The sequence below is a fragment of the Hibiscus syriacus genome, unplaced genomic scaffold, assembly GCF_006381635.1.
Source record: "Hibiscus syriacus cultivar Baekdansim isolate YM2019G1 unplaced genomic scaffold, ASM638163v2 tig00110402_pilon, whole genome shotgun sequence".
Lineage (NCBI taxonomy): Eukaryota > Viridiplantae > Streptophyta > Magnoliopsida > Malvales > Malvaceae > Hibiscus > Hibiscus syriacus.
Window position 1 is genome coordinate 1,773,967 of NW_024062722.1, and position 16,845 is coordinate 1,790,811.

Below are 16,845 nucleotides of genomic sequence, written 5' to 3' on the forward strand. Positions count from 1 at the left end.
TGTTATTATGAGGTCATCTTTCATTATTAGAGGGAAAATTACTCCCAAGAAAATAAAAAAAATGGTTGTCCCTTGTTCCCATATGTAATGGGATAAGGGAAGGTAAGATAATAGGCTGTCCCTAACATTAGGTTAAGAGCAATTTCCGTAGGAGACCTCCAAATTATGAAATGCCCTCCGTAAAAATATTATATCTTAATATAATTAAGAATTTTTTGCAACATAAAAATCCTCCTCGTCAATTAAATTTTTAAATAAAATAATCACTTTTCGGTGTATTAAACCATCACATTAAATCCTAAAAGTTTAAGATATTTTAAAAGTATTTCTTGTGGGAAAAAAATCAATATTTCTCATTTTTTTGCATTTTTAAAAATCTTCAAATTTAGTAGATTACAAATTTGGTCAATTTCTATAAAAATTTAAAAACTCCCTTAACTATATGTTTTTAACTCATTTAATCATAAATAAATTAGCTGACCCTATTCCCATATGTAATAGGATAAGGGGAGGTAGGGTAGTAGGCTGCCCCCAATGCTAGGTTGAGAGTAACTTCTGTGGAAGACATCCGTTATGAATTGCCCTCAGTTTTACGCATGAAAAGAAAAACTTTTTGAGTTCCAGTTAGTAAATGGGCTCCTTAGCTCTTCTCCTATTTAATTACCTTCCCAGTTTTTCCCTTTGAATCCAACAATCATCAATCCACATCCATGCCAGGCATCACAATTCCAGCAATGGAACAGCGAGCAGATAGATGCGAGAAAGAACATATTAGTCTCACGCTTCGGACTTCATGAATACCAACTCCACGGTTTCAATCAGCGCTTCCCCGCCTTCTTCCCACCCTGAAACAGAGAAGATAAATGGGGAGAATTGTTTTGCACCAAAAAACTAAACAACAACCTCCAGGAAAGAATCACTTGCAATCAACAACTGAAAGCCATTTACAATGAATCAAACAGGGAAGAAGGAAAGATCTTCTCATAAATGGATACTCTAATTAAAACTGCACTTCCCATCACCGACAAACTAAAGCTGAGTCCAGGGAAGAGGATGTTCAGAAACCTATACAAATACATGTGAAGTTGAATTGAAAATTTTGATAGCATTAAATCTCTTTTTATCAGTGGCATGTTCCGACATGGGTCACAGGGTCAATCGGTAATAACTGATCCATTGTGCAGAAACAACAGGTCAAAGTTATACACATCCTCCACTGACTCAGTTTATCGCTTCATTGCAACCAAGGTTTCTTACCTTGTGAGGTGGTGTTCCTGGTCGGAATGCGTTGTTGCCAATGAATCCACCCTTCACTTTCTTCTCTAAAGATTTAAGAATCTGAAATGAACACGTTAAACTATCATCCACACTCAACATGGCACCTGCATTATCAAATTCCCCGCAGTAGTTTGGAGCAGAGAATATGGTCACCAACTGTCTCTTTGCAAAGAACTCATAACCATCTTCTAAAACCTAAACAAAGCATTAAAAAGAAAAATTTACAAGTCATTAAGAATACATGGATGCAGATATATTTATTACTAGAATTTAGTCTGCCCATGTTTTTATTCTGCCAGTAACATGAAGTTTCGAGGAACCTGGACATAAGTGCATCTGCTGACGTGCAAAGATATTATCTCTACTGATGTACTGAACTCTACATTTTTCACATACTTCCCACCATTTCTTCTGTCATCAATTAATGAAAATTTAGAAAGACAAAAAAAAGTGGAAGCTTCCATACACCTATGCTGTAAGCCAATTCAAAAGGTCAATGCAAATGACAATACCTGGTGTGCTCGACAAATGAGATCAAGGTCATGTTTTTTAAGGAATTCAGAAACTATATCAGCGCCAAAAGTAAATGAAACACCCCTATCATTCTCTCCCCAGCCGTCAAGATCTTTATCAGGATCAGCCCAAAGAAGATCACAGAGAAGGCCCTGATCTGGCACATCAACAGGGCGAGAAATCTTCGGATCTGAATCATTTTTTTCAACTCAGGAGATAAGCCACCATGCAGGCAAAGTATCTTCTCATCAATTAGTGCAGCAACTGGAAGGCAGTTAAAGCAATCGGTGAACAACTTCCAGACACGAACATTAAACCTTCTTTTGCACTCATCATAGAAACCATATATACGGTTAATTGATGAACATTCATGGTTGCCTCTAAGGAGAAAAAAATTCTCCTTGTATTTGATTTTGTATGCGAGAAGGCGTATTGTCTCAATGCTCCGCTTGCCACGATCAACATAGTCACCTAGGAATAAATAGTTTGCCGTAGGAGGGTATCCTCCATACTCAAACAAGCGTAGAAGATCAGAAAATTGACCGTGAACATCTCCTGCCAAAATAGTATGAAAGTAAATGAAGATTATGACATGCCCAATTTGTTGAAGCATGCTAAACAAACAGGAATCAAATCACATATATGCAAATAAAAGCATGCACACCGAGCCTGTCCGATGATGATCAGGTAGAAGTCCAAGCCTCTTGGAGGTAAAAGAATCATCAAACATACCTTATGGACCAAATTAAAAGGCCTTAAAATTATTGAGACTGTGATCTTATACACCAAAAAGTAAAATACAAAAATCACAGCACCCAACAGCTTCGGAGAAACTCTTAACTGTAATGAACCCTTTTTGACATATGCTGTACTGATGACAACTTACTAGGCCTCCTACCCCAACGCACACGCAAACAAACAAAAATAAAATACAAGAGAAGAGAAGAAAAGAATAGGAAATAAGGGACAAAGTCCAGCTTTTAGGAAAGGAACAAATAAACAAACAGAATAGTGCAGCTTTAAAGTATTACTTTAAATTCAACCAGACACAAAGCATTTCAAGCTCCATGCCCTCCATCTATGGGTTAACATAATGCTGGCAATTTAGAATCTTCATATGAAGACCATCAGTGTCATCAAAACAGTTTCTCCTCATAATATGAAGTTCTAACTTCTGCTTGATATGAGAACAAAAGCAAGACTTTCCAGAAATGCTTTTATTATTTTCCACCATGGAAGGCACAATAATTTCTTTAACTTCCCGATGGCACATAACTTTCAAAACTGAGACTCTTGTCAAAGAAAAGTATCCCTATTTTCCACCAGATTGCATATATCAAAGTTCAATAACAAAAACCAGTGTTCATAAGACACTAAGTAGTAACTAATACATCCAAAACTTCTTATAGGCTAAAGCATCACCTCCATATGTCATATGGATGATGCAAATCACATACAACTAGCTATAATAGTTGAGTCCTGGTGACATGCACAATTTATGTATCTTTACACAAAATTCACCCATTAATGATGTTACTGCTTCCCAAGCAACAACCTAGAGTTGTATTACTAAAATATGAGACTGCATTATAGGCAAAAACTCAATGTAAATAATTGCCCAACTCACATTTGAAAAGCTGGGGGAACCAAATAAAGAACTAGCATAATCTTCTCGGAATGCAAAGACTTGGCTGGAAGCGAATCGATAAAGTATCTTTGGGTTGTTATCTCCCAACAATGCATTACCAAATGCCAATAACAATTCAATTTTACAATCTAAGTCGAAAGTCCTTTAGTATACATTTTCTGCTCTTTACAATCTTACTAATTATTTCCTTTACGTGTCTCCATTACATTTACATCAAGTCAATATAATCTTCCATAATTCACAATTTCATCTCAATAACTCTATTACAATGAGAAGCTCGGGATATGGGTATAAAATTAGCAAATTCTTACATCGACGATACACAAGATTAACAACCATTAACCACGTTTACATAACAATAAAAGGGAAAACTTCAAATTAACAGTAATTATTATCACAAATCTTGATAGGAGCCTCAAGCTCTACAAGATTAGGCTGGCTAAGAAAGCACTCTTTGGAGGCAACACAAAGCTGCTTTATCTCAGCCTCCGTCAACTGCACTTGCTTGGTAGTCCTCCCATTTTTTGTCCCCAACAGCCTCCTTATGATATTATCCAGCAGTTTCTCGTCCATCTAAAAGAAACCCTAAAACACGAACCACCTTTTTTCTTCTTCTCTCAAACGGGAACGGGAAAAAAAAGAGATTCCCTTTATTCTTAAATCGGATGTCGTTTGTTTCCTTTATCTTTATCGGTGATTCATGGAGAAGCAGCGAATGGTGTTTTAAGAGAATTGGGGACCGATATTGTGCTACACCTCTTTCACAAGTCCATTTAGAGGGGGAAATGCTTTAGGCTAATCCAAAAAACTATTTAGGGTAAACTATAAAAATAGTCCCTAAATTATAAGATCGATTTGATTATAATTATTAAATCATTAAACTCTACAGTTAAAAGATGATATGAAAGTTTTTTTAAAAAATTATATAATAATATATTTAGTTTTTTATATTTACATAATCAATCTATTCAATTTTAACTCAAAAAGCAATAAATCTAACCCTTAATATTTATAAGTAATTTTGAGATCCATAAAAAATATGGGAAAATTACGGTATTTTATTAGCTCATTATTTGGTATTATTAAATAAATAACCCTCATTTATTATTTTATTAGAAAAACAACTCCCAACAATATTAATTGAAAAAATATCCTCAAACTGTTCACATAAGATAACCTGACGTTCTGAGAAAAATGAGGTCATACCTCGCGTTTTATGAAAAGCGAAGTTATATAAAAAGTTGATAGATCTCACGCTTTGCAAAGCGCGAGATCTAACATCGCTTTTTACATAACGCGATATCATCGTACGTGTGCAGCTTAGGGGTTGTTTTTCAATTAATGCTGTTTGGGATTGTATTTTCAATAAAATAATAAATATAGTTTTTTTATTTAATAATACCTCATTATTTTGACTTCTTGTAGGTCTTGATTGTAGTAAAGGTCATGCGTTTGGGGGTATGATAAGTATTAACAGAAAAACTATATGCTTGTATAATATTTAATAATGTAATTACGAAAGATGAAGTTATATTTTCGTGAATCAGATTATATTTTCTTGTATTGAATGTGTTTTTATGGACTTTTTTATTAGAAAAAACCTTTTGTTATTAATTTATTACAAAAATAACTTTTATCTAAAATTGTTTGAAAAATGACCTTTAATTGGTTATGTATGAATACCTCGCTATCTGCCGAACCTGAGGTCTGAATTCACTTTTTGCAAAATGCGAAATCCATTGATGTAAACGAATTTAAGCACAAAAAATATATGAAACTCGCTTTCTACATAACACGAAATTAGACCTTACCTCTTGCATAACTCAAGGTATTCTTGCGTGGGCTATTTGAACTTCGTTTTTTCTAAATAATACTAATTGGGGTCATTTTTAATAAAATAATAAAAATGTTATTGATTTAAAAAAGTCCGTTTTTATGCTGATCATATACTATAGTAATTAGGGATAGGCATAGGACCCGAACCCGACAGATTCTGATTCGACTCGATTAAATCAGGTCGATTTTTTATTAAAAAACTTGGTTCAGATCTGGTTGAATTCGAGTTTAGGGTGAAAAATACCCGAACCGAAAAAAAATGTTACCTTATATATTTAAGAATAATTACAATAATATCACTCTATATATTATTTTTTTTCAATTAAATCACTGTTTTTATTGAATAAAAATAATATTTTTTTTATTATTTCGGATCTTGTCAAATCGGGTTTGGATTTTATTTCAAAAAATTAGATTGGGTTCGGCTCGAGTGAAGTAGAATATATATTTTTTAATCGGATCAGATCAGATGAAAGATGTAAAATTTTCGGGTCGAATCACGTTGACCCAAACCTAACCCATACTCATCTCTTATAGTAATAAATGCCTCAACTAAATTGAGAGAGAAGTTGGGCCTGACTTTGTTTTTGATGACATATTCTCCTTGCGCTTCTTTTCTCGTCCAAAATATTCGACCTCGAGACATTATTTAAGAAACATAAAACTCTGTAAAATTTGACTTAGAAAATTAATTAAATATGAATGAATAATAAAAAATTCGTATATTTTATTTAATCATTAGTTTTTTATTTATTGAGTAATTAATTTAAATAGAATGATGTACATACCAACCATGAGGCAAACCTCTCATGGGCGTATCTAGGTCTAGACCTACCTAGGCCATGTACCCCCTTTGTCCAAAAAAGCATAAATGATTTATTCAGCCACCAATTTACTATTTAGTTTATGTTTTGGCCACTCAATCATTATTTATTTTAAATCATATTTAATATTACATTTTGGTTCTATCTTTGTCACTCGTTTTTAAAAGATTAGATGTGATGTTGACGTATCATTATAAGATAATGTCATGTCATGATTGAAAAATAATTAAAAAATATCATATTAACATCATTCTTAATTTTTTTAAATTTTTAACGGTAGGTGATCAAAATAGAACCAAATTGTAAGGTTCACTATGATTTTGAAAAAAATAATAGTTAAGACACAAAATATAAATTAAGTAATATGTGTTGACCAAATAGGTAGTTTACCCTAAAAAAATATGCATGAATTATTTATTATGTATAAATTGGCCCGACCTACAATTTTTTTTTTTTTGGATTCGTCACTAAATCCTCCAATTATGATTTTCTACATTCATAACATTTGAGTTTAAACTTTGAAATATAATAGACCTAACGACTCATCTAATAGATAAATTGTTTGTTAGTAAATTTTTTCAATTTGAAATGTATATTTCCTCAAACAAAGGGTTTAAAATTTATAATAAATTTATTTTTTTATTATAAATAAAAGTTAATTAAATAATTATAAAAATTTATTTAAAATTTATTTCATTTTCAATTAAATAAATGAAAAATTAATTGAAAAGTCTGTTCACTGTTTTTTGACAGCAAATTTGTTCATCACAACAAAACCTTAATCATCAATTTTACCTAGGGGTGTTCAATCGGTCGGTTTGGTTAGACGATTAAACTGAACTGACAAAAAATCATTAACTGAATTTTTTTACCTTTAATTAATTTTTTTTGAAATTTTATTAATTGAATAAAAAAAAGTTTGGTTAATTCGATCAGTAAATCAAATTAACCAAAATTTTAAATTATATATATAATATATTAAATATTAAATATTTTCAATTAATTTAGTTAATTCAATCGATTAATTTATTTAATTTGATCGATTAATTCGGTTAAAATCAAAACTTAAACACTCCTAAAACTAAGTAATATATAAATAATATATTAAATATTTAAAATATTTGATTAATTCGATTAATTAATCGATTTCGAACTAAATTAATCGATAACTGAACTTTGAAAAATTTATTAGCCATTAACCAACCGAACATAAAATTAACCGATTGATGAACGGAAAAAAATTACGGCTCGATCGGTTTATGAACAACCCTAATTTTAACACCACATCTTAGTTTTGTTGGATATATCTTTTTAGTATATATTTAAACATTTTTCGTTCTAACAAGCTAACATTCAAGAAGTTGGCTTCCTCGATTTATACAATCTTGTTAAAATATATAACAATATATTAGAAGAAACTCGATAAAAAATGTTTAAGAAATCAAATAAAATCCAAACCCTAAATATAAAATTATTTTCATATTCTTTGAGAGTCACAATCATCATGGTTAATCTCGATTCATCCATCAACGTTTTGTGTTTTCAACTTCTTATTTCATTTAGCATTTGGTTATGAAGATGGAGTTGAAGTTCCGCCATTGAACATTAGCCAACAAGATATTTTTAAACATTTATCAGTGAGAGATATAAAATTCAATATTACAGCTCTTTACGTATTCAAGACCTGTTGGTTCTGGACTTCTCCCTGAGAATGGACGTTACTTGCTAACACCTTGAGTTCTTCGATTATTCAGGGGTAATTTGGGAATACTTATTGAAGTGTTTTTTCATTTAAAATTCCGTATGAAACGCAAAAGCATTCCCAAACAACTCATTTTCAGCCAAAAATTCACGTTTGAAACGTGATTATTGATTCAAACAAAAAAACTGAAAAAATGATGCTTTTACGTTGGAAAAACTCGTTTAGAAAAACATTCCCAAACATTGGAGTCGAGAAACTCCACAAGCAGGATTGAATGGATTGACATGGTTTATTAAGGGGTCAGAGTTTAGGATTTATATTTCATTGATTATGATTTAAGATTTAGCTTTTAAGGCTTAGGAATAACAATATTTAAACAATGTTTAAGAAAATAAATATTCCACAGGTAGTATTGTATCAAATACCCACTTACGTGAAATGTAAAGATATTTTTTATTAAGGGGTCAGAGTTTAGGATTTATATTTCATTGATTATGATTTAAGATTTAGCTTTTAAGGCTTAGGAATAACAATATTTAAACAATGTTTAAGAAAATAAATATTCCACAGGTAGTATTGTATCAAATACCCACCTTACGTGAAATGTAAAGATATTTACTGGAAAAAAAGTCAATATCAACTATCTATTTTTACTCATTCAACAGCCTTAAATTTGTGTAAAACTAAAGAGTTTTACATTGTGTAAGAGGATCCTGCCCCTATATTTATATTCACGAAGTTGATTTTAATATTTGTTTATAGGCTAAGCATCTCATCAACTTGTTAAATAAAAGTAGGTTGATTGTTTGATTATGTTGATGTGAAAATGCATGATGCTTGTTTAAATTTAAATTATTCTTGTTTAGTATGTATGATTAGGGTTTGACTTGTCTAATTCACTTTAGAATTTAGTGTACAATTAGAATACTTGGATCATCCTACGTGATCAGGTATAGCTGTTAGAGAATTTGTTAAACATCAATATCTACATCATTTTGTAGATCATGAATGATTTTTTTGTGAGATGTATTTTGTTCTATCTCCATTTATTTATCCTTCTATATTTGAGCAAAAGCAAGTTGCTTTTTTGTAATATCCCAAAAATTTTGCTAGTGACTAAAATATAAATTTTGAATGTTTAGTGACCAAAGTATAAATTTGTAAAAGTTTAGGGACCAAAGTGTAATTTTTAAAAGTTTTATATTTTGGGCCCTTAAATGAATAGTTCACCCCAAGAATAACTTTTCGTGGGTTTTAGATTTTTTATTCGAGATTTGTATAAAAGTCTATTAAGTTATAAAGTTCGATAAAATATTCGAATAATCGGATCGAATAAGAAGTTTACAAAAATTTGAAGGAGTTTGGCATAGTCACACTGTGTATGGCTCCAACTAGAGTCAATGATCAACACCTTAAGAATTTGCTTTTAAAATCAATACAAAGCTTGGATGAATGAATTCGATGTTAACAATTGAGAAAACACCTTCAATTTCAGTTGTTTCTAAGGGTCCAACTATCATCCTTGGCATTGATATGTCTCATGGTTTTTTGGGGCAGTCTGATACTCCATCAATTACTGTGGTGGTTAACTCCAAGCAGTGGTATTTTATTTCTCGCTACAGAGCAGCTGTGCATACACAATATCCGAAGCTTGAAATGATGTATTCTCTTTTCAAACCATCTGACAGGGATGATGATGGCATCAGGAGGGAAGATTTGTTGGATTTCTAAACAAGTTCAGACAGAGAAATCCAATTTTTTTATCAGGGGAAAAATTTGCTGGTGCAGGAAGAAATTGTCACTAGTCTAGATTCGCCAGGATGCACGCTGGTGCAAACAAAGAATGAAGACTACCAACGCAACCATTCCCATTCCAGATCGAGAAAACATACATCAACATATACATACATGTTACATGAGTTTGCATCTTTGCATCATACATTCATCATCATGTGAAATAAAGACATTTTCCCCTCTCATGAGGACAAATTCAAAAATTCATCAAATCAAACACATAAAATAAACTTCATCTTGGCATCCATCATAACATCCAAGATAATCATTCATAAAAGCATCATTTATTGATCTTTCAGGAAATAAAGTTCAGAAATGACCATATGTCTTTAACATGAAGAAACAATGTCATCTACAGATTCAAACAGCCTAAAGTGAACAATCAGATCTTTTGAAGGCATTATGCAGGAACAAGTAGACTGTCTGTCGCCTTTGAGATTGTTTCTTTTGAAACAAAGTGTCGTATCGCTAGAGACAGTTTTTCTTATAAATAAATTTTGTCTCGCTTGAAACATTTTTCTCTAAAAACAAATTTTGTCTCGTTTGAGATAATTTCTCTCAAAACAAATTTTGTATTACTTGAGACATTTTTCTTTTGAGATGCAAATTTCTAATTCTTTTCACCTGAAACAAAATTGATATCACTTGAGATTATTTCTCTAAAAACAAATTTTGTCTCGCTTGAGACAATTTCTCTCAAAACAAATTTCGTCTCAGTTGAAACATTTTTCCTTTGAGATGCAAATTTCGAATTCGTTCCACCTGAAACTAAATTGATCTCACTTGAGATTATTTCTCTAGAAACAAATTTTGTCTCGCTTGAGACAATTTCTCTCAAAATAAATTTTGTCTCGCTTGAGACATTTTTCCTTTGAGATGCAAATTTCGAATTCGTTTTACTTGAAACAAAATTAATCTCAGTTGAGATTGTTCTCAAAAAAATTTCGTCTCACTTGAGATAGTTTTTCTTTAAAACGCAAATTCTGAAGTTTCACTAAAAACAAAATTGATAAAACCTTTAAGATTGTTTCCCTTGAAACAAATTTTCTCTCTTGAGACAGTTTCTCTTGAAACATAACCTTTGAGATTGTTTCCCTTGAAAAACATTTTGTCTCTCTTGAGACAGTTTCTCTTGAAACAAATTATCCCTAGAGATGGTCAGTCATCCTCATCACGTAGGAACCATGTCATCCACCGACCAGATTTCCTCATCACGTAGGAGCCGAGTCATCCTTAGATAGCTAGACTTCCTCATCACGTAGGAACCATGTTATCTCTATTTATCCCTAAAGATGGCCAAACATCCTCATCACGTAGGAACCATGTCATCTACCGACCAGATCTCCTCATCATGTAGGAGTCCTGTCACCCGTAGATAGCCAGACTTCCTCATGACGTAGGAACCGTGTTATCTCCATTTATCCCTAAAGATGACTAGACGTCCTCATAACGTAGAAACTGTGTCATCCACCGACCAGATCTCATCATCACGTAGGAGCCGCGCCATCCTCCTTAGATTGCCAGACTTCCTCATCGCGTAGGAATCGTGTTATCTCAATTTATCCCTAAAGATGGCCAAACGTCCTCATCACGTTGGAATAATGTCATCCACCGACGATTTGGTGATGTAAAAGACAGCTTTCCTTCATGGTGATTTGGAGGAAGAAATCTATATGAGGCAGCCAGAAGGCTTCATAGAGGCAGACAAGAAAAACCTGGTATGCAGGTTGAAGAAGAGCTTTTATGGTTTAAAAGAAGCTCCTAGACAGTGGTACAAGAAGTTCGATAGCTTCATGAGTAGCAGTGGTTTTATCATATGCCAAGCAGATCATTGTTGCTACATCAAGAGGTTCGACAACAGCTTCATTATTTTATTATTGTACGTTGATGACATGCTCGTTGTAGGCTCAGACATGCAAGAGATTATACACTTGAAGCAAAAATTGTCGAAGCAGTTTGCTATGAAGGATCTGGACGCTGCAAAGCAGATTCTTGGGATGAGGATCAAGAGAGACACAAAGTCAGGGACTTTGATGTTATCACAGGCTGAGTACATCAACAAAGTACTCTCCAGGTTCAACATGCAAGATGCTAAACCAGGTAAGTACACCTTTAGGTGTTCATTTCAGACTCTCCAAAGACCAATCACCAAAGATGGAGGAAGAACGTGCACACATGGTGAAGGTGCCGTATGCCTCAGCAATTGGAAGTCTGATGTATGCCATGGTTTGTACCAGACCAGATATTACTCATGCAGTGGGAGCTGTTAGCAGGTACATGAATAATCCGGGCAAGGTACATTTGGGGAAGCAGTCAAATGGATCCTCAGATATCTTCGGGGTACCACAAACAAAGTACTTTGGTTCAAGGTGGAGATATGATATTGAAGGCTATGTAGATTTGACTTAGCCGGAAATGTCGACATCAGAAGGAGCACTACAGGGTATGTCTATATAGGAGGAACTGCAGTGAGTTGGGTTTCTCAACTACAGGAGATAGTTGCTCTCCACAACTGAAGCAGAATATGTCGCTGTTACGGAAGCCAACAAGGAGATGGTTTGGCTCCAAAGTTTCTTGGAAGAGTTAGGCAAGAAACAAGAAAACAATATCTTGTATTGCGACAGTCAAAGTGCTATCCATCTAGCAAAGAATCCGTCTTTCATTCCAGGACAAAGCACATACAATGAGATATCATTTTATCCGGTCTCTTCTGGAAGATGGGATTTTGAAACTTGAAAAGATTAGTGGAGCTCAAAATCCGGCAGACATGTTGACAAAGACGGTGACTACGTACAAACTGAAGTTGTGTTCAGCTTCAGTTGGCATGCTAGAATAACAAGACCAGACATGCTGCTGCATTGATCGAGGTGTGAAGACATATTAAAATCAGTCTTCAAGTGGGAGATTGTTAAAAGTTTCAAAGTTTGGCAACCAATTTTGGAAAATGTTTTTTTTTCAAAGTTTGGTAAATGTTTCTTTGAAAAATGTTTTTCAAAGTTTGGTAAAATTTTGGTAGATGTTTGTTGAAAATAGGAATGGGTAAATTCACTTTAGTCATTGCACTTTAGGGTATTTTCAAAGATTAGTCCCTAAGTTTCTACTATAAATACCCTTACCCATTTAGCTTCAAAATCATCCCAAAACATTTCTTTCTTCCTATACTAGAGAGCTTTCTTGTGAGTAGTGAGTGTTTTGTAAACACCTGTAAATTTGCTCTCTTAGTAAAAGATCTGCAGCAGCCCGGAGACGTAAGCACAATTGGCTGAACTCCGTTATCAATTTTCGGGTATTATTTTTCCGTTTTTAATTCGCATTCTCACTAATCTGGTTATAGGGAAATTACTTGTACTCGGTTTATTTTCCTTACAAAATGTGGAATTTTGGGTCCAGAATGGGTACTTTAATGCTTGTTTATACCCTCTTTAAAAAGTTCTTCCCTCATCATCTTCAGCTCTATTTGGAAAAGTTTTTCAGAAAAAGCGTCAGTTTTATATACCCTTATGTAGAAGTCACCTTCGATGAGTTCAGTGGGGAGCGTTTCAAGCGCAGTGAAGCGTATTTGAAGATCAAAACTTATCTAAGCGACAAGTCATCGGCATCGGCGAAGCGTCTCAAGGCCAATGTTGAGAAAGATTGCCAATCCGTAGTCCTTACCATGGATTATAATGAAGAAGTTAGGGATGAGTTCCAAGGGATTAAAGTTTGGTGGTCTGCAGAAAGAACTCTTCCAAACTCACAACGGATATCATGGTATCCCGATGACGATGAAAAAAGATCTTACAAGCTTACAGTCCATAGACGCCATAGGGAGTTAATCACACAATCATATATTAGCCACGTGTTGAAGGAAGGCAAGGAAATAGCCACGAAAAACCGGCAACGGAAGCTTTATTCAAACAATCCGAGCCAGGACTGGCATGGATATCGAAGGAGCAAGTGGAGCAGTGTACCGTTTGAACATCCTGCAACGTTTGATACCTTGGAAATGGATGCCAACTTGAAAGAGGAAATCAAGAACGATTTGATCAAGTTTAGTGCTGCGAAGGATTATTATGTTCGAATCGGCAAGGCTTGGAAACGTGGATATCTTCTTTATGGTCCTCCCGGGACCGGGAAATCTTCGATGATTGCGACGATGGTGAACCTATTGGACTATGATGTTTACGATCTCGAACTCACCGCGGTGAAGGAAAACGCGGAGTTGAGAAGGCTTTTGCTCGATACATCAAACAAGTCGGTTGTGGTGATCGAGGATATCAATTGCTCCCTCGATCTCACAGGCCAAAGGGAGAAGAAGACAAAGAAAGACCGAAAAGATGACGACGGTTTGGATCCAATCACGAAAACGGTAAAAGAATATGAGAAGAAGGAAAGCAAGGTAACATTATCGGGGCTTTTGAATTGTATCGATGGACTTTGGTCATCCTGTGGGGGTGAAAGAATCATTATTTTTACAACGAACCATGTGGAGAAGCTTGATCCTGCATTGATAAGGAGAGGAAGAATGGATAAACACATTGAACTCTCTTACTGCTGCTTCGATGCATTCAAGGTTTTAGCAAACAACTATTTGGAGATTGATTCTCATTCATTGTTTGATGAAATCGAAACACTGTTTGAGGGAAACCAAAATGACTCCAGCTGATGTAGCGGAGAATTTGATGCCGAAATCGGACTATGACGTAATGGAAACTTGTTTGAAGAGATTAATCCAAGCTCTTAAAGATGCCAAGATGAAGGCAGAGGATGAAGCTCGTTCCATGGCGTAGAAAGAACAATACGTTAAACAAGTGAAAGACAATGGGGTGGCTATGGCTGCCGATCAAGTGAAAGAAAATGGTGTCACCGTCAGCCATTTATCTATGAATTGATCACTCTTCATATTGCTATTTATGTTGGTTTGCGTGTATAAACCTATTGCATTTGGTTTATGTATGTAAGCATAGTGTACTGGTTTGGGTTGGTTTGGGTATATGAACATAGTGTATTGGTTAGGGTTGGTTTGTGTATATAAACAGTGTATTGGTTTGTGTATATAAACATAGTGTATTGGTTTGTGTATACAGACATACTGTATTGCTTTGTGTATAGTGTATAGGTTTGTGTATATAGACATAGTGTATTGCTTTGTGTATAGTGTATAGGTTTGTGTATATAAACGTAGTGTATTGGTTTGTGTTTAGCTGGTGGATACAGATTTGTTCAAAAATAAGAATCTGAATCCATGTAGTGATGTATATAGAAATAGTATATTCAATTTTATTGTAAATTAAGAATGTATCAATCCATATACATAGTTTCTTAATTTTTTTCCAGTACACACAACCATACACATACCATATATAGAGTATTATTGATACAATCCAAACTAGCTCCAACTTTCTCCATGACTTGAACACACCATGGATGTTCTTCAAAGCTGTTTCTAAGGGAGTTCTTCATTACCCTATCTTATACTATATCATTTATACATTCTATTCTATCATAAGCATGCATTCACATGTTAGTATAAATTATCATATTATTATTTCCATCCTATGCTTATTTGATCATGTTTTTCATATTATTCAAATATATGCTATGATTACATATCATTTCTTAGGATATTATTATTACATGTTTCCATTTATCATTTATGAATACCATGTTATATGATATTCATGCATACAACATATACCCATATCTTTATGATTGATACACAATGTTATAAGCATGCTAGGATAGTCTTATAATCATATTAAGCATGATTATCATATATACATCAAGGCAACATCATTATAAACCATTTCATTAGTTCATATGCATTCATATTAGCTCTTAAGCTTCATGCATTATCTTACACATATTTTGAGATGATATAATTAACACATGACCTTCAAACATAGCTCACATCACCATAATCATACATGGCAGCAAGGTATTTAGCTCATATCAGCTCAATGCCATGGACTTACCTTGTTTTCTTGCACATGTAGGTACATTGGATCATGGCACACGTTGGGGTAGCTTGGTGGATTATTTGGACATCAAATGCAGCTTAAAAATAGCTTACATGGAATATGGAAGCTCGTGGAACACTAAGGAAAGCTCAACTTAGCTGGAGGAGCTAGCATGTAGCTGAACTTAGCTGGAGGAGAGTTTTGGACCAAAGTGCTGAAAAGTGGACTAAAGGGTAGCTGGAAGTAGCTGGGAGAGTAGCTGAGGAGCTGAGAAGACCAAAGCTAACTAGCTAGAGTTTATCAAGCTATAACTCACCTAGTTAGCTACCAAGACACTCATCTAGCTTACCTTGAAGCTAGTTCATCTCTAGGCTGCCCAATGGATGCCATGTCATCTAGATACACGTTGGAAGTTAATTCACACCTAGTTGTTGCCTATCTTCATTCCATGGACTTCAAGACATCATCCTATGGTTGCAACCTCATCAAAGCATAGCAAGAAGACCCATGTGCATTCATGTAGGCTACCATGTGCATCATTCAAGCATGTGCACTCCATGTGACATCAAATTGGCGCCAAAACACCAAGGGATGCTTCCTATTCGGCCAAAGACTTTATCCTCTTCATTTTGGCGCCCAAATAACTTCCAAATGCATTCAAATCATCCTTAGGGCCGAACCAACACATAACCATTCGGCCAAGAGCATGTATTTTCATTAAAGTCTTGTTTTTTCATTAAAAATCATGTCATTTTAGGAAGGTACAAGGGCTGGCCGAACCAACATGTATCTATTCGGCCAAGTCCCTTCAAAAACTATAAATAGGCTTTCCTATTTCATTTGTAATCAGATATTTTGTTTAATTAAAGTGAGATTATTCTCTTCCTTAAGTCCTGGTGACTTTTATCGACTTATCAAGTATAATTTATACTTGTGGCATCAACCCCTTTCTTTTCACCTTGATACTTCTGGTTCCTAGTTCATATAACTAGTGGGTCAAAGTACTTAACACCACCCCTTGAAGAAGCAATATAAAGTCTGGGTCTTTGCGCTATATAGCATTGGTTCTTCTTTGAGTCTTCTTTAAGATACTATCCTCACAACCATCCCTTTGTTTCATAAACCATAACCATAGCCATATCAACCATCTTCCGCTTCCATCTCTCATTTTAAACATCCCACCTATTTCACCCATACATTTACCACCTTAGCCATCTCTTTGAGCCATTCACTTGTGCAGGTTGTTTTGCTTCCTTCATAGATACACAATCAATTTGTTAAGGCATCATAAGAGCCTTACATCAATTATTT

The 16,845-nt window shown here is 34.3% G+C and overlaps 1 protein-coding gene and 1 pseudogene across 1 annotated transcript; one reads left to right on the top strand and one right to left on the bottom strand.

Annotated features, from left to right (window-relative positions):
• Nucleotides 1–864: 864 nt before the first annotated feature.
• Nucleotides 865–4,180, bottom strand: LOC120123657 (annotated as a pseudogene).
• An 8,785-nt stretch (nt 4,181–12,965) lies between these two features.
• On the top strand, nt 12,966–14,373 carry LOC120123622 (AAA-ATPase ASD, mitochondrial-like). Its single transcript, XM_039142469.1, is given in 2 exon segments — nt 12,966–14,215; nt 14,217–14,373. Coding segments are annotated over 2 exon segments (1,398 nt in total). The 3' UTR covers nt 14,365–14,373.
• Nucleotides 14,374–16,845: the final 2,472 nt, after the last annotated feature.